Source organism: Schistocerca americana, chromosome 2, assembly GCF_021461395.2.
Source record: "Schistocerca americana isolate TAMUIC-IGC-003095 chromosome 2, iqSchAmer2.1, whole genome shotgun sequence".
NCBI lineage: Eukaryota > Metazoa > Arthropoda > Insecta > Orthoptera > Acrididae > Schistocerca > Schistocerca americana.
This window is the reverse complement of record NC_060120.1, coordinates 1,019,372,807-1,019,392,769: the sequence shown is the minus strand read 5'-3', so window position 1 is coordinate 1,019,392,769 and position 19,963 is coordinate 1,019,372,807. Positions and strand designations below refer to the sequence as shown.

The following is a 19,963-nucleotide window of genomic DNA, read 5'->3' as shown; positions in this document are numbered from 1 at the left end:
AGGGAAGGAGAGGGAAAGACGAAAGTGTGTGTGGTGTGTGTGTCTATATATATAGACACACACACAAAATTCAACCAACGGTTGCTTCATCAGGAAAGAGGGAAGGAGAGGGAAAGACGAAAGGATGTGGGTTATAAGGGAGAGGGTAAGGAGTCATTCCAATCCCAGGAGCGGAAAGACTTACACACACACATATTCATCTGCACATACACAGACACAAGCAGACATTTGTAAAGGCAAAGGCTTTACTAAGTTAGTGATCCCTTGATGCCTCAGAACACGTCCTACCGACCGATCCCTTCTTCTAGTCAGGTTGTGCCACAAACTCCTCTTCTCCCCAATTTTATTCAATACCTCCTCATTAGTTGTGTGATCTACCCATCTAATCGTCAGCATTCTTCTGTAGCACCACATTTCGAAAGCTTCTATTCTCTTCTTGTCCAAACTATTTATCGTCCATGTTTCACTTCCATACATGGCTACACTCCATGCAATTACTTTCAGAGTCCACATCTGCCCCTGGAAATGTCTTACAATTTAAAACCTGGTTCCTAAATCTCTGTCTTACCATTATATAATCTATCTGATGCCTTCTAGTATCTCCAGGCTTCTTCCATGTATACAACCTTCTTTCATGATTCTTGAACCAAGTGTTAGCTATGATTAAGTTATGCTCTGTGCACAATTCTACCAGGCGGCTTCCTCTTTCATTTCTTACCCCCAATCCATATTCACCCACTACGTTTCCTTCTCTTCCTTTTCCTACTACCAAATTCCAGTCACCCATGACTATTAAAATTTTCGTCTCCCTTCACTATCTGAATAATTTCTTTTATCTCATCATACATTTCATCAATTTCTTTGTCATCTGAGAGCTATTTGGCATATAAACTTGTACTACTGTAGTAGGCATGGCCTTTGTATCATTAGTAGAGTCATATTCCCACTAATTATTTTTTCGACAATTTCTGCAGCTTTCTTACACAAAATTGTGAACACAAAGAATAAAGCTAGTAAGGTAGAAGGAGCATTTGACTTAGTACCATTCCAACATTTATTAACAGGTATAATCATATAGCGTTTCAAATTAAATTTATGACTGGATTGAGAGCTTTTTAGTACGGAAAGTGTAGCTTGTTATCTTGGACATAGAGTCAGCAGGAGGTGGAGAAGTTTTAATTCTGAAATATTGCACCGAGAGCAGGCTTTATGACACACAAACTCCCAACCCCTTCTCACACCCCGGTACTATATAACACAGACCAGCAAACTCTGGGGCCACAGAAGACGAGCAGTGCAGGGAGCTGAGCTGATTCACATGTTTACGCTCTTAATGTTAATCTGCTGTGATACAGCTGCTTCTTTGATGGTGACTGTACTTGGACTTAGTTCTATCCTTTGAGTTAGTACTTGGACATCATGTTCAATAAATGAGATGTGTATCATATCTCTACAGTCCACAGGGTTGTTTGACCCATGGGAGAACATCATGGTAATGCTAAAAAAATGGACTGGAGATGCTTAAAGAAAGACATAAACTGTCCTCTGAAAGACTACTTACAACCTTTCAAGAACTATAAATACATATCACTCCTGAAATGACCATCAAAATATCAGATTAATCACAGAGTAATGTAACCAGTGATTCCTACTGTGCTGCTTACATGAATGTAATAGGAAGAAACCGTAACACAATGGGAATTACCCTCTGCCATGCACTTCACTGTGGTGCAGGTATGAATGGAGATACTTTCCATTATAGCAGACTTTTTTCAGAGCAATTTCTTCAATTATTATATGCACATATTAGATTTTTTTATTTTTTCTACGCAACCTATATCTCAACTTAATGATTTTTGAGGTTTCTTTATTAATGTTCATAATAAATTTAGTCCTTTTTAAAGAGACATTAAATATATTTTTGTGGTAATCTCTTTCAAGATACTGGCCTGCTTCATTTCACTTATTACATTTTTCTGTAAATACAACAAATACTCAATGATTCCAAATTTCTGATTTTTATTGTAAGTGTTGCCGGTCATCATCTATTACCTCGCACCATATTTTATCTGGGCACCTGCCAGGCATCTTCAGCAGAGCTACCAAAGATTGATATTGACTGCTCATATAACACAAATTATTAGCATGCAGTATGCATTTCTTGCATGCGTCATAGTCGTAATTGTGAGGCTGACCACACAGCAGGCAGTGCCCTAGATGACGGAAATGTGAAACTCAGCTGTCCAGAGGATTCCAGTCATTGAGTCCCTCAGTGTACTCCATCGTCGTTGCCTGACCTTAATTTTATTTCTTCCTGTAGGATGACACTGCCTACATGAGAAACCGTGGAAACAATGGGATTCCATGTGTTAACCAAGTTACAGTCTCTGTCCCAGTTAATACAGTTTGCCACCATTCACATCTCAGACACTCTGATAATGGAACCCCAGACAGAATTAGCAGTATCCAAAATTGTTGCTTTATGGTATTCTGATGTCCAGTGGTAATACAGTGTTCGGCAATGCAAATTTTGTAGGTTGCAAAAGACGAATGCATTGTTCTTCAAGGCAATGTCCTTCTGTGGTGTGTGAGGTATACAACATCCTAATGGTGGATGGAAAATCCAGTGTAACAGGGTCCTTTGGAAAATATCTTTTCAAAAGGATCCTGTTACAATGGTTTTGCAAAGTGGATAACTGATGTTTGTCTTGGATAACTCAGCTGAAGGTGTCTGGTAGGTGCCTAAATAAAAAAAAAAAAAAAAAAAAACATGAAGGTAGTAAAATATGACCAGCTGTAATCCAGAAATGTCACCAAACACTGAATATGCTCAGAAAATTACAAAACTCACAATACAACAACAGTCTGGCAATTAACTTTAATATTGTCATTCTCTCTTCACAGTATTATTTGTGGAATTTTACATTCTAATAATTTTACTTTCCAGATTCTGACAATTTTCTGCAGAACACAACCGAAGAGGACTAGAAATAAGCATTGCCTAATCTTGCTCTTGTATATATTGTGAAATTTCACACACACGTTTTACTTTGAGGCAGTATCTGTGACAGATTCACATTTAAGATTCATTAATTCAGATTTAATTACAAATTCCTGAATTATTTTATCCATCATTTCCCTGACAACAGTCCCACATACCTTTTAAAATTTAATTAAAGTCATGACAATGTCCTCAGTGTTTGGCTATTAACGATGAAGTAAGGCTTACAAATTGAACACCTGTTCCAAGCAAGAGCTGCCGTCTCTAATTCCAACTTAATATTAATACAATTGACTGTCAAGTGTAACCGGTAAATATTTAAGAATAGCGCATAAGCTGTTGCCAAAATGGATATCTCTCTTTAGTTATTTACCTTATTTGTCACTTTTCTTGTCCAATGGGTGAATTAATGCCACATACCATTTTATAGATCATCTTTGTTTTCTAGATCTTTTTGTATGAATTTTGATTTATACCATTTTAAAGGTTCAGCAATTATGGAGTTTTCTTCACTAGCTTACTTATGTTCTAAGGTGTTATTGCTTCTTTCATTCCATTCACAGGCAGTGTCACATGTTCTATACAGTATTTCCATTTTTATTACCAGCAGCAAATACTACTAGAGAGTAAATTTACAGTAAAGTGAATTAAAGAATTCCAGATAACTGAAGAGGTTTCAGCAAGATGAGCTACTGTATACTTTATACAATACGTTTACCACTTGCTACTGCTGAATAAATACTTTCTTTACTTTAGCTGTAGGGCCTCCAGTACATAATTCTGTTAGATAATTGATAGTGAAACTATGAAACACAGGCCCTTACCCTTTTCCTCAAATTAACACAATTAGAAGTCCTTCTAAGTGCAAAACATGTTGAAATGAAGTCATTCAGTTACTCAGGTTTTTCCATTTTAGCTAGTTGTTGATATATAATTCAATGAAGTTTGCATGTACTGGGCAATTTAATGCATATTTCTGGTGCTAACACGTCCTTTTTACTGCTTTCATACCGCACACTATAAATCTTTCTGAAATTCGGTTTTCTAGCTCTTTGCTGAGACCACTTGTAGGCCTCATCGACGTTCATATAGGCTGTTTCTGGTGTGGTTAGATCTGAGCCTTTGATTAATATGTTTGTGTCATTAGGAAACCTTGTGATATTTGAAGGTTTCTTGAAAATCATTATGTTAAGAATTAAAATGGGGTAGACACAACACCAAACTTATGAGACTCCATACTTTATGCCCCCCTTTTTTAAAATATGTAGTTTCCTTCCTGTGGTGCAATTCACCAATGTGATCCTTTTGCTTTTTGTTATGAAGGCTGTTTATTCAAGCAAGACGAACACCATTAATGTTTTAACATTTCAGTTTTCTAATTGGTATTTTACAATCAGAGACTTCGGCAATGCCACAGAATATATCAACATTGTATTTCACTCTGTTTTGTTTTCCCCCGTGTGATTATATATATCTATATTTCTGCCAAGATTTCATTTGAGAGATCATGCGTTACTTTCTCTATAGAGAACCCTTTTCAAAGACCAAACAGGTATTTACCAAGGTGTACTGAGAAAAATATTTACATATCATACAGTAAGACCCAAATAGTCACATGGATTATCACAGTTAAGTGACAATGATTTTTAGAACCACTTTAATAAGTATTTTCTGAATTAACGTCTATTCTTGGTTTATATACTGTCTCCCAAAGCTTTAGAACCTTAGATTTTCCATAACTCATAATCATTATACATCTTATGATGCGGAATATGTCAATGGAAGAAAGAGACTTTTTTTTTCAAAACTTCCTCTGTGGTTTAGGAGGAGTTGTTAGCGAGAAACATTTGCAATCTGCATTTGAAAATATTTCTGATATCTATCGAATACTTTACTACCGGTGGTAGATTATCAAAGAGTTTTATATCTGCAACAATATTATGAAAAGGAAAGTTGCCACACACCATATAGCAGAATGCTGAGTTACAGATAGGCACAACAAAAAGACTGTCACAAATAAAGTTACTGAACCCAACAAGCCACATTCCTAGATGTTGACCTCCATCTCTACCTCTGTCCATATCAAACCTTCTAACCACCAGCAATACATCCACTTCGACAGCTGCCACCTGTTCCAGACCAAGAAGTCCCTTCCATACAGCCTAGCCACCCATAGTCATCGCATCTGCAGTGACAAGTAGTCGCTCTTTAAATACACCGAGGGTCTCACTGAAGCCTTCACAGACCGTAATTATCCTCCCAGCTCTGTACAAAAACAAATCTCCCATGCCTTATCTTTCCAGTCTCCCACCACCTCCCAAAGTGCCACCATCCGGCCACAGAGGAGCATCCGCCTTGAAACTCAATACCACCCAGGACTGGAGCAACAGAATTACTTTCTCCACCAGGGTTTTGATTATCTCTCATTGTGCCCTGAAATGAGAAATGCCCTGTCCTCTACCCTTCCTGTGGTATTCCGCTGTCCACCGAACCCATACAATATACTTGTTCATCCCTAAACAACCTCTGCCCCCAACCCCTTACCTCAAGGCTCTTACACCTGTAATAGACCTAGATGCAAGACCTGTCCCATACGGTCTCCCACCTGCACCTACTCCAATCTGGTCACAAACACCATCTATCCCATCAAAGGCAGGGCTACCTGTGAAACCAGTCATGTGACCTATAAGCTAAGCTGCAACCACTGTGCTGCAATCTATGCAGGCATGACAACCAACAAGCTGTCTATCCACATGAATGTTCACCAAAAAACTGTGGCCAAGAAACAAGTGGACCACCCTGTTCCAGAGCACGCTGCCAAACATGACATCCTTCATTTCAATAACTGCTTCACAGCCTGTGTCATATGGAAACATCCCACCAACACCAGCTTTTCCGAACTGTACAGGTGGGAACTTTCCCTGCAATACATCCTATGTTCCCATAACCCTCCTGGCCTCAACATTCGTTAGTCAATGACCTCACCCATCCAGTTCCTTCCCTGTTCCCATTCCAGCACTACGAAGCCCTCATTCCAATGTCACACCTAGTCTTTTTACTCGCTCCTTTTGCGCTACCCCCCCTCCCCACCTCTCCACTGGCCCGCGTCTAACCTGCAGCACTTCACTATCCACCACCCCTGCCCTACAATCCCTCCCCCTCCCCAACCCAGCCTCCTCCCTACCCCCACCCAGTCACGACTCCCATCATGCGCTGGTACTGCTGCTTGCAGTCTGTGTGTGTGTGTGTGTGTGTGTGTGTGTGTGTGTGTGTGTGAGACGTCTACTTTTGACGAAGGCCTTACTGACCAAAAGCTTTATTTATAACAGTCTTTTTGTTGTGTCTTTCTGCGACTCAGCATCTCCACAATATGATGAGTGGCAACTTCCCTTTTCATAATATTGTTACATTTCATCCTGGATTTTGCATTGTTTAGTTTTATAGATGCATATTTCCTATGTTTCTGTGCCTGAGTTAGGTTCACTAAACAGTAAAGTAGATCATTTTTCCTTCTAGTGTTATACTTGTGAACATCTCTTTCACTCTCAAACTCAGACGGGTTGTTGAAAACAAATTTCACAATTGAATAAATGTTCAGATTTTCCAGTTTGTCATCAATACGCACATCTAAGAACTTAGAATTTTGTATCCTGCTTATTATTTCTTGTTCATATGCTAGGTTAATAGGGGAAGGGATGTTTTTGACTGTACAAAACTGGATGAACTACATTTTTTCAAAGTTTAAAGGTAGCCCATATGTGCAAAACTGGTCAGTAACTTTCACAGAGAAAGCATTTACTATTGTCTCTGTTGCTGCTTCTTGTTTGGCTTCACAACACATTTGTCATATTACAAACACGTCTAATTTTACACGCTGGTTCAAGTAAAATGGTAAATCATTAACATAAAGCAAAAACAGTTGTGGGCCAATCATTGGACCTTGTTGGACTCCCTTTGTAATTTCTCCCCATACCGATGATGTGCTGTCCCTCTTTGTATTACTTGTATTACTCCAATTTTTTTTTTTTTTTTTTTTTTTTTTTTTTTTTTAAGTACTAAACCAGGAATGTATTAAACTACTTATTTCATAAAAACTTAATTTCTCTTATAGAATATTATGACCGACACAATCAAATGCTTTCAATAAGTCACATAAAATCCTAACTAGGACATTTTATCATGAAATGATTTTATTATGTGTTAAGTAAAAGTACCTGCATTAATAAATGGCTAAAGCGATCACTGAACCCAATTGTTTATTGTCTACCTGATCGCTTCCAGGAGCAACAAATATTTGATTTTCTGTATTTTATACAATTACTGGTAAAATTCAAAAATTTAGAACACTATTACACTCTATCCACTAAGAGGTATAATCTTACGTTAAAAATTTAAACAAAATGTCAAGAATTAACGTTAGGAATTGTATATGTCTTGAGTCAGCAAACTCACAGTGCACAAATTACTCCAAATATATTCATCTGGTATTTGAGAATGAAAGCAGTTAGCATTTTCCAACAAACTATTTCAAAACTTTTCCTCACTTGCACCTCCCACGAAGTAATGAAAGAAAAAAGTTTACCAAGCAGTAAAACTTCAGCATCAGGCATGACATTTTAATTTATTGTCTTTACTAAATTTTGCAGACTGTATCCAAATACACGACTGAATGTAATTTCAAAATTATATCACTGTACAGCACATAGTTCAGCAGGTATGACACCATGAACATTGAAATGTGTGAAAAACTAGCATTTCTTGAGGCAAAGTGCGAATTATGCAGATTATACTCATCCAGTGTTTGATAATAGGGTTTTGTGTCTTCTGCCATAACTTTTTTACATGCTTAATGTGAAATATTCAAACACTAACTCAATTGTAAAGTAATCCAATGTTTGAAGCTGTTTTATACATTGTAGTTCAATTCTTTAACAACTCGGGGGTGGGATGTTGCTGGTAAATAGCTGACTCAGAAGAGAGGCCCTTTTGACATTCAAACTATGATTGGCTAAATATACCATACTATAAAGATATGTGACAAGTCTAGAGTACATTACCTACATAAATATTTTAGGAAGTGATGTAGGGAGTGACACTGGGCAGTAGTTACTGATATCTGTGAAGCTACTTTCTCATAGAGCAACCTAAAAACAACATACTCCAATATGTCTGGTTACATATTAGAAGGCCACAACTTTTTAGTCTGTTGATGGAGACATTATCTACCCCACAGGAATTTTTGATTTTTAGACTCCCTTGTTTCAGATGGGGATGTGAGATTAACTTTTATTTCATTAAGTTTCCTCTCTATTGCTTCTTTGTTGTACAGTTTTGCTTTCTCTTCTAAACCATTTGGACCAATTTTCTCATCTATTTATAAAAAGTAAATATCAAAAATATCTGCTACACATGAACTATCTTTTACAATGCTCCCGCTCTCTTTAACAGAAATAATGCCATCTTCTATGGCCTCTTCCCCTGTCTCTCTTTTAACAATATTTCATACTGATTTGATTTTATTGTCTGATTTGTCTATTTCAGACAAGATGAGCATACTCCCGTATGTTTTACATTTTTTCTTAATAGGTCACAGTACAGCTTATAATATGAAAGTATCTATGAATAATTAGTTGTTCTGTCTAATACTGTATTTAATTACCTTTTTAGGAAAACTAATTTCAAAAATGGATTACACTCATGAAGAAATATGTCAAATTTACAATTAGCATTAAGCATACTGTGAAGTCCATTCCAGTCAACATGTTTTTAAGTTTTCTTTAGAATATCCAGTAGTTTTGCCATTCATCCACCTCACTGTCTTCTTAGTGTGTTTGTAGACTACATAGAATGAAGTAACATAATGAAACTAGTTGTGCATTACGATCTGACAATCTAATTACCACAGGAGGGGCAAGTGTCTATTTTACAAGATGTACAACTTTGCTTCCGCCGTTTGCCGATAGGTGGTAACGATGGTAAGTAGCGGTCAAAAGAAACAGATCGCAGACATCAGGCAGTTAGCTTGGACCTCAGTCAGCATAACCTCATTCAAACATTAGTCGATTTGTCTCTGCATCATAAAGTTGTTCTTGATTGAAAATGTCAGTTTACGAGCCTGATTCTCATCATTTGCAGGAGTTGTTACTCCCCCGCCCCCCTCGATATGAAGAAAACAGCAGCTGAGTCTAATTGAATGCTCTCAAGTACATGTGGTAAGGACGCTATTAGTCATAGACTGGCATAGTGGTGGAAGAGAGAATGTTTTCGAAGATGCATTATTGGAGACATTGCTGAGTGAAGACTCGTGTCAAACTCAAGAAGAATTGGTACGATTAGTGGGAGTGACACAGCAACCATTTCAAAACATCTCAAGGCTACGGGCATGATTCAGAAGGAAGGAACTTGGGTCCCGTGTGAGCTGAAACCAAGAGACGTTGAACGGCGTATGTGTGTTTGTGAACAGTTGCTTCAGAGGCAAAAACGGAAGGGATTTCTGCATCACATTGTGACCGGGGATGAAAAATGGGTTCATACGATAATCCTAAATGCAAAAAATCATGGGATATCCCGGCCATGCTTCCATGTCAACAACCAAACTGAATATTCACGGCTCCAAGATCAAGCTTTGCATTTGGTGGGACCAGCTCGGCGTTGTTTACTATGAGCTGTTAAAACCAAGTGAAACGATCACAGGTGCTTGTTATTGAACGCAATTAATGTGTTTGAGCAGAGCATTAAAAGACAAACGGCCGCGATACAGCGACAGACACGATAAAGTGATTTTGCAGCACAACAACGCTCGGCCCCACATTGCAAAAGAGGTCAATGTGCCCATGGAAATGTTAAAAAGGGGAAATCCTACCCCACCTGCCGTATTCTCCAGACATTGCTCCCTCTGACTATCAGCTGTTTAAATCAATAGCACATTGCCTGGCTGACCAACACTTCCAATCTCATGAAGAAGCCACAAATTGGATCGATTCATGGATCGCTTCAAAAGATGAACAATTTTTTTGATGCAGGATTTGTACACTGCCCGAAAGATGGGAGAAAATAGTGGCCAGTGATGGAAAGTACTTTGAATGACACATGTGTAACCAGTTTGTTTCATTAAAGCCTCAAATGTTGGGGAAAAAATGGTGGAAGCAAAGTTGTACACCTTATAAGTTCCACTTGTTGTATGAATAACTTATATAAGCAACTCTTGCAGGAAAAGTTATGACTGATACTAAATTATAAGTGGGGAACAGCTTTAGCTAGATCACTTTTCTTGTCCTATTTAAGAAATTAACATTAAAATTACCACAAATTATTAATCCCTTCCTTATGTCTGACACACAGGTTAATAACAGGCAACCAAAAAGTGCAGTACCTGCCTTTGACATTAACTAGCGATATAACTGTGTTTTGTTACCAGAGTCATGGTTGCACAGTGTATTCGAAATGGATCGTGTTTGAAAAGAATGTTTTGGAGTGTTTGGTGGTGCTCTCTAGTGTTGAATTTTGATGGTACAAAGTTGTTTTAGTGTGATTGTACCCAGCTGTTAGATTGCTGGATGTTGTATACCAGGATTTGTATTGGAATTGTGTGTCTGGTGCTTTGTTAGTGACTTATTTCAATTTTAGTAGTTATTGAGTACAGATTTATTTTTAGCTTTGGCATTATTATTACAACAGTGTGTTGTTAATGGTTGGACACTAAATTTTGCTTGTGATTTGCTATTAGGTATAGATGTGACAAATTTACCAGCGGGTTTTTGCATGTTGCAACAGGTGACAACCATAAAGGCTTTGGAGTTGCATGGGTTGATTGCTGAATATGTCAAGTGTTGTTGCGATTTTATGTAATTATATGAAGTTGCTGCATATCACACCAGGGTCAAGTATATCTGGTGGTGTCACCATGATAATGTTTGGTGATCTATTTGGAGGGGTTCCTGGTTCAAATACTCTAGGCTAGCCAATTGTCATATTGATTGTTAACCTATTATCTTTGCTATTGCTGTTAACCTATTATCTTTGCTATTGCTCTTCAGGTGGCTTTTGAAACGTATGTTCTGAGTTTAGTAAGTATAGGAACGGTTTGGGGGAGAGTGGGAGGGGCTGTTGTTGTTCTTGTTATTGTTGTTGGAATTGATGAGTCAGCATTTTGGAAGGTGAAATAATGAGGGGTAGGGGTGTTATGTGAACGTGAGTGTGGGGGCAGTTGTTTCAGTAGCTGGATGTACTGAGGTGGGTTGATGGACAATATGAGGAGTGGTTGAATTAATTGAGGTTTATATTGAGAAGTAGTCTACAATCCTTTCAGATTCATTATCATTCACAGGCATGTAGCGCCACAGGTATACAGAATTTAGTTGTGAATCACAGCCTACAAGTTAAAAATAATCGAATATAGGTTTGCACACATACAATAGAGTGGAATTGGTAAGCAGTTGAATCTGTGATAGGTAGCAGTGGATTGTTTCATATAGCTTGGGTTATTTTGGATTTGGATGTTATGTAGGAGTTGTTTCTGTGGGAGGTGGGGAAGGATTAGGAGGAGGTGGCTTTAAGATTGTATTAAGTTACTTTGTTTGGACTGTTTTTAATTTTTTTTATTTCAAAGATATGAATTTTTAATTCTTTTCATTGTACTTTTATTTGGGTATTGTGTTTCGGATGGCTATTAGTTGGTGGAGGGTGGTGGTTTAGGAAGGGTACAGTTTTTGACAAATGGGTGACAGTAAGGATTTTTGTTTTGCTTTTTAGTGTGTGTGTGTGTGGGCGCGTGCTTTGATGACTTTTGACGTTCGTTCTTATTGCCAGCTTAGATTTGTGTACTGGCTGACTCTGACTGATAAGTACATTTTTTTTTCTTTATTGTAAAATGTATAGCATGCGTGTTTATATGCATAACTGTGTTTATTTCAAAATTGATGTTAATTTAATTTTTAGTGTATTTTTGAGTTGTGTTGTTAGTTCAAATGGATAATGGTTGGCTATGATTCAGCTGAAAAAGCCAGCTGCGTGGTAAACATACTCAAAGGCTAAAAAATGAACATCTAAACATCTGTTCTAAACCAGACTATGATGCCATGTTTTTCTTACCTGCTCTAGCTGGATTTACAGTGACTTCACTTTCAGTAGTTATAAGAAAAATACAGTAACTTAAAATAAAAAGTCAGCCAGAACTGCTCGTCCGCAATTCTGGGTGACTTCCTGAAATCTACCCATTTCCCTAGACCTCTCCAGTTCTTGTCCTTCACCCCTCTTCCATCCCCTTCAACCCTTCTGCCTGAAGGAGGAGCTACTGGTTCTGAAAGCTTGTCTAATTATAACCTTCTTTTACGTGCATGTTCTGCCACCACTTGGTGAGTAGATTTTTTATCTATCCAATTAAATTATTTTGCAAAAATTGATCGTTTTCATTAAGAAAAATATTGTCTTACAACAGACTTCGTTTCTCAGGCAACAGTCCCTAAAGAGCACTCTCTTGATTTTATGCTTACAATATATGTACTTATCTTGAGTTAGTTGTTTGTTTACGCTGAAAAATTTTGTGAACTACATAATGAACATGTCTGCAAATGAATTCTATTAACAGTGCAAGTCATGTAATTCGTAACTCACATTGCACAATTTTCTGCTGTAACTACACACATTTATCTGAATGACAGTTGAAGTCGTGTAATTGAGAGTTACTCCACCTTGCCTGCTATTGTTCTGAGTCTTCCCTATTTTCTGCGGTTGTTCAATCTTCAGAGTGTTCGAGTAATAAGATTTTACTTATTTAATTGTGTTCGGTGTGTTTCACCATGAGTTACAGTGATATAGACAGCATTAGGGAATCAATTAATTGGGATGATTATGGATCCTGCACTGAATATTTTCCATTACATCAAGAGTCATCCAATGTTGGGCAGGGTTCTTTATTTTCTCATTATCTTGTTACTTTACATCAACATTAATACGTAATTTCTTGTACAACATCTTAGACATAAGAGCTGTACATAAATTCAGCACTGTTTCATGGCATTATTAAACATAAAATGGCACGTCATCAATGAACAAATGACACTAAAAATAAAATCTGCAATATTTTTCCTGTGACCATTGATGGAAGAAGTGAAACTATGCAAAAAATATTTCTGGAAACATTAAAAATCTCTGTGGCAGAATGCCCTGAGCCATAAAAAAAGACAAAAATAATAGAGCTTCCAGATGAAGGTAAATGAGGCAAGAAAGTTCCTGGTAGCAAAACCCCAGAAGAAAAAACGATAATAGTGTGTGATCCATAATATTATTCCTGTCTTACCAATCACACTATACGAGATACTGCAACACAAACAGAAGATATTTATGAGAAAATCTGACTATCTGACTGCTTTATAATTTGTAAAAAGACCATTTTGAGAGTTTAGGAAAGCAGCCAGTTGCAGAAAACATTTATTGTACAACTTTTAATGCATTCAAGTTACATTGCCCTGCTCCTCACGAGGATTCTGGTGTGCCACATGATACTTTTGCTAATAAAATTTCACATTCAACAGATGAGTAAGTAATGGCACAGCTTCGACAAGACGATGACTTGCATCTATGCAAGGGTGATCCATCTCAGAAGTCCATGAAAGCGGACACTGAGAAACCACTTTATGAAATCTCCTACCGTGTCTTTTCTTTTGACTGAGAAAAGTGTCTATGATTTGTGAGACTGAAAGTCCGTGTACTTTATGCATTTCCAATTAGGGCTGCCACAGGCTGTCATAAAAATTATGATTCATGTACTGCTGGGATGAGGCGATTGGATCTAGAGATTCCAAAGAAATTGGTGCTGTTTGATCAAACAAATTGCAAAAAGTTCACTGTCAGCAAAACATGTAGTAATGCACAATGAAACTTGGACAGGGTGGGGCAAGAACTGGAAAATACCCATGACATTATGGAAACTAGTTTTAAGTAAAAAGGAAAACTGGCCATTGCTGTCACCCCAATGATGGTGATTTGCCTCAACAGAAAGCTGCTGCAAGACACAACAGTTAGTTTGTCCCACTGATTGGTACAGTATTACTGTGAAGTCGGTGTGTCATGACTGAAGATGCGGTGGGTTAAGTTGTAATAGAATGACATATTGACACTTTTTTTCAAGGAAACTCTTTCAACAGGCATGAGATTCCACAAGTTAGACTTTAAGCCAGGATCTAAAAAAGGATGTACAGTTTCCCTAAGCAATATACCTCAGGGAAAATTGTACACAGGGCCCAAGCTGTTACAAACAGAGAATAGAAGACATGGAAGAACTTTTGGTCTCCATATCATCTGTTCACTAACACTATTTTCAGATTCGTCTTTCATCTGACAATGCTGCAGACATTGTGGAATTGATTGGAAATGACAGAACTGATGATGAGTAACAAAGATTATGTCAAATTATGTAAATAAAATGTTGTTCACTGTCCTGTAAATTTTCGTAGCACTAAATAAAATCCTTCCTCCTCAGGGGACACCGCCTTAACGTAGCACTGTCCGTGCGGGCGAGGAGGTTTGCGTGCTCCGGATCCGGAGGGCTATGCCGGCGGTAGCGTAGCTACCAGCAGGGTCACCCATGCCGGACAGGCCAAAGGGGAGGAGCCAGACAAAGTGTGTCCCACAACGATCTATCGCTCCCCTTTCCTATCCCAAACCTGTCCTCACCATTTCCTTTTCCTGTCATTCCCTGGTATATGTACAAAAGGGCAGAAAGACCTCTATAGGCATGGAGAAGCCAATCTTTCTACGGGAGAAAACCCCGAATGAAAAATCCTGGTCCTCCAGGTTGGGGGTTGGCGACGGGCTACCAACCCGTCCTGGAAAAAATAATCACCGGTACTAGCATCACAGAAGAGCCTAGGATAGGACTGATCTCTGTAAAATGACCTAAGCAAGAACAAGGACTACGGAAGGAAATACAACTACGGACCTGGAATGTCAGAAGCCTATACCAACCTGGGGCAGCAAAATGTGTAGTAAGGGAGGCAGATAAGTATCGAATTGATCTATTGGCCCTGCAAGAAACAAGGTGGACAGAAACCGGAGCTACAGAAATGGAAAACTATGTCATATTCCATGGAGCCTCAGAAACAAACCACTCACTAGGAACTGGTTTTGCCGTGAAGAAATCACTCTGTACCACTCTCATAGATTTTAAATCAATCAACCCCAGAATCTCACTCCTAACCATAGACACGGGAAAACACAAACTCACATATATAAATTGTCATGCCCCAACCGAAGAAAGCGATGACATCAAAAAAGATACTTTCTACGAGGAATTATAAACGGTTTTAGACAATGTACCAAGTGAACATTACAAAATTATCCTTGGAGATTTTAATGCGAAAATAGGGAAAGAAGCAGCCTTCATGGGGACCATCAGAAAGCACGGTTTACATGATGTGAGCAGTGATAAGCACTAGGCTGGTTAGCTTTGCGGCTGCAAAAGGCTTGTTTATAAGTAGTACTGATTTCGACAGGAAGAGAATATATAAAGGAACCTGGGTGTCTCCAGATGGGAAAACAGTGAACCAAATTGACCACCTAATTGTAGAGAAGAGAATAAAGAAGTGGATACAAAATGTTAGAACGGCAAGAGGTGCGGAATGTGGATCAGACCACTTCTTTGTCAGAGGAAGGATGAAAACAATATGGAGAGCCAGGAAGCACAAAAGAATGCAAAGAGTCACTCAATATGACCATGAGAGTCTGACTGAAGATAATATAAGAAGAACTTTCAAGATAGCACTAACAAACCGTTTTGAGGCTTTGAATGAAGAGGAAGGAGATACTGTGGTAGATCAGAACGGGAAGGCGATTCCAGAGACCATTAAAGAAACAGCCCAAAAAGTAATCCCAAAGCGAACTAGGGGAAAAAGAGTGTGGTTCAATGAGGAGTGTGAGGGAGCTATCAGGGAGAGACAATGGGCCAAACTACTGTGGATACAAAGCAATATGCAAGAAGAAGAAAAATCGAAGTTTGAAGAAACACGACAGCAGACCCAAGCCACATTGAGGAAAGCAAAGAGAAAATATGTTAAAAGTATCATGGAGGAAGCTGAACAAGACTTTCATGGAAATAGGTATAAAGAACTTTATAGAAAAGTGAAAAGTTTTAAAGGAGGGACATACCATCAACACAGATTTATAAAATACGCCAATGGAAGAATGTTAACAGAAGATAAAAAAATTGGAAGAAGATGGATGGAATACTTCAGAGAATTACTAAACTCTGATGAACCAACCGAACTACTTGAGTTTGATGAACCAGTAACAGTAGACCCAGAATATGCTCCACCCACCATTGAAGAGATAAGGAAACAGATTAAAAACCTTAAGAATGGTAAAAGTCCAGGTGAGGACGGTATTCCTGCTGAACTTCTCAAGGCTGGAGACGAAATCCTCTGTTTCAAAATCCACAAGCTAATCGAGCAAATTTGGGAAAAACATGAAATACCAGAGGAATGGAAGGTAGCTGTGATATGCCCCATATATAAAAAGAAAGACAAATCCATATGTGACAACTACAGGGGCATGGCGCTACTCAACACCTGTTATAAGATCTTCTCCAACTGCCTATTAGAACGAATAAAACCTATAGCAACAGACATAATTGGACAATACCAAGCAGGTTTCCAGGCAGGGCGATCAACCACGGACCAGATTTTTGTCCTAAAACAGGTCTGTGAAAAAATGTATGAATACGGATGAGAGATACATCTCCTGTTTGTAGACTTCAAGAAGGCTTACGACAGTAAACACAGACCTAGCCTGATTAGAACTATGACAGAGTTTGGTATACCAAAGAAGTTGGTCAAACTGGTAGAGGTATGCCTAAATGACACAAAACTTAAGGTTAAGGTAGGCAATCAAATGACAGAAAGCTTCCACGTGGTAACAGGATTATGCCAAGGAGATGGGCTATCACCTGTCCTCTTCAACCTGGCACTTGAGAAGGTAATGCGGGATTTCAACAAAGAAAACATCTAGGGCATTCAAATTGGTAATGAACACATTACATATCTGGCCTACGCAGATGACATTGCACTATTAGCATGCACACAAGAAGATCTGAAGAGAAGTATCCAGACCTTGGAGTTATTGGCAGCTAGGATCGGTCTACAAATTAGCTCTGAAAAGACAGAGTATATGACCATAGGAAGAAAGATCCAGAACTCTCAAGATGTAATTGTGAACAACACCAGGTATAAACATGTGAAAGAGTTCAAATACCTTGGATCATTTTTTACAGAAGTAACATCAACTGAAGCAGAGATAAAAACACGACTGCAGGCGGGAAACAGATACTATCACTCTCTAGACCCTATATTAAAATGTAGAAGTGTCTCGCAACAACTAAAGCTACGGTTGTATAAGACATTAATAATGCCAGTAGTACTTTATGGTTCTCAAACCTGGAGCACTCGAAAACGAGACCTTAAGCGACTGCTAACATTTGAAAGGAAAGTCCTCAGGAAAATATTTGGACCAGTCAGAGATCAGACTACTGGAGAATGGAGAAGACGCCATAACACTGAATTAGAAGAGTTGTACAAGGAGCCTAACATCTTGGGAGTGATGAGAAGCAAAAGACTGCAATGGGCTGGACATGTTGTTAGAATGGAGGCAACAAGATGGCCCAAAATCACAATGGACTGGATCCCGTCAGGCAGCAGACCAGTGGGAAGACCTAGAAAGAGGTGGATCGATGGAGTGAGAGAAGACCTGTTGCAGCTGGGAGTCACGGAAAACTGGAGACAGATAGCAGAAGACAGAGACGGATGGAGAGCTCTAACTGTGGTGGCGCGCGGTCCTCTGGGCCTGATCGCGTGATGATGATGATGAAATAAAATCCTTTATCTGGATTATCACGAGCGTTACAACGCGGGATTGTGGCCCTTAAACTGGGTCTATGACTGGATGTAATCATTTGAAATTAATTTGTGTCAGAAAAAAACTATTCTGTCGATATACACGATAAAAAAGCAATATAAAAAGCACAGCTGAATTTTGTATAACAGTCCTAGTAAAAGATTAAGAATTTCAAAACATGAATTACATGAGTTACACTACTTAGGCTTCAAGAGGATCAGTTCTGTAAATAACTACTACCACGCTACTGTTATTGTCTATGGAAGACGTAATTTTAAGTGTGACAACACATATTTAAATTTTGTTAGAGTACACTGAGTGACTGCTGTTAACCAAACAAATAGAGTGACGTTGTATCAGTAAGTATACTCTTCGCTTTACTTGTTGATATACAAAAAGTACCCAAACAAAGCACAAATTTTGGACACTTTTACGTTTTACAATTTAATTCACATTAAAAAAAAAGAATTGCATCCAAAAGTGACACACAGGTCAGTAAGTTCACACAGTAACGGTTATCATTCATTGTCGTTCATAACCCTTTAATCTCTAGGACGCCCTCCAGAGAAAAAATTTACTGTAGATGTACATTTACTAACCCAAGCAAGTAACTTCATTTTGCCTTCTATGAACTCATGACACTATGTTTGTAAACAGTAAAACAACAGCTTGTGCACACTGCGACCAGAGATGTACTTTATTTTTTAATTTAAGTTCATTCTGTATTTGGTGATCTTTATTAAGGCCCGTCCACACGCTTTCGAAATAGAACACATCTAATTTACACTATTATGTATTTTTCTGTAAACCAGTATTCAATAGATTGTCAGGTTTACACATGTACAACAGTTAAGGCCCGTCCACACGCAACGATGTGTCTGCGCATATGTCTGCACACATCGCATCTGCGCAGACAAATCGTTGCGTGTGGATAGAAGATTTGCACCAACCTGAAGTGTGCGCAAACCTGGAGGTTTGAGCGAAACCTCTCAAATCTGTCGGTTCAAAACACATCTGCGCAGACAAGTTGGAGCGTGTGGACAGGAGATCGCCGCAAATCTGGCGCGAAACAGCTGTTTGCTCAGTCTAGTGTTTGCGTGCACAGGGCATTAAATTGACTGATACTCGTCAGTGTTCTCAAGAGTTTGTAAGTGAATTCATTGAAATATGTAGAAACCACCCATGTTTGTGGAAGATTAAAAGTAAAGAATATAGTGACCGAGACAAAAAGACTGCAGCATACAATGCTCTAATTGAGTTATCCAAAGTTCAGAAATCTAGATCAGGTGTAGGAGTAGATCAAGTATACCAGCCAACGTTATGGTATTTTGATCTGCTTGGCTTTCTTAGTCATCAAAAAACGCCAAGACCAAGCAGGAGTACAATTGAAGATGAAATTGGAGTGTCAATATTACCGCCAGCCGTTCATGAGGAGAAATTGCCCTTCTCATATAAGTATTTTTTCTCATAATATGAAGGGTTACTAGCTTTAAGAGATAATTATAAGTTTCGACATCCATACGCAAATAATTTCGCCAGTCGTTAGGTTCGTCCTGCAACTCTCACAGTAAATTTACGTGACAAAACTGCTTTCGCTTTAGCAGCCACTGTCTACACCATTTTGCCCGCTTTCTCTGTTTCCTGCGGTTGGTCTGGATGTTTTTTGCAACACAAGTTGCGAACACAGACCACAACAGAACTTCCTCCATTTCTATATTTCAAAATAACTGAATTAAATGTTTGACGTTTACGGGGAGCGTAGTCGCTTGCCACTGATATTTCTTTTCTACACCGACAGATGGCGGGCGAGTAGTAGATTGGGATTTGTGTCGTGTGAACACACCACATTTGCAGCGATCTTTTGCATGCACCGATGTCTGCGCAGACAGATCGTTGCGTGCGGACCGGGCTTTAGACTGTAGTGAAACAATACATCAATTACAGTTTCTTATTAAGGTTACTGAAGGCAGTTAAATCTTAAGTATACAAATATCTTATACGTATATAAATTTACAAATGTCAATATTCGATATGTCAGAGATTTCAGCCGTGTTTCGTTTCCACAAGCCTGAATTATTT

The 19,963-nt window shown here is 38.6% G+C and overlaps 1 protein-coding gene across 4 annotated transcripts in view; it reads right to left on the bottom strand.

The window, feature by feature from the left end:
• LOC124596384 (secretion-regulating guanine nucleotide exchange factor) overlaps positions 1-18,576 on the bottom strand; it is a 98,975-nt gene extending 80,399 nt beyond the window's left edge. For all 4 annotated transcript variants that reach the window (XR_006978294.1, XM_047135505.1, XM_047135506.1 and 1 more), the window contains exon 1: positions 18,484-18,576. Coding sequence is in view for 3 of the 4 variants with exons in the window: in XM_047135505.1 (XP_046991461.1) it covers positions 18,484-18,501 (18 nt within the window). In the remaining variant the exon portion in view is untranslated. The remainder of the gene's footprint in view (positions 1-18,483) is intronic.
• Between the last annotated feature and the right edge of the window lie 1,387 nt (positions 18,577-19,963).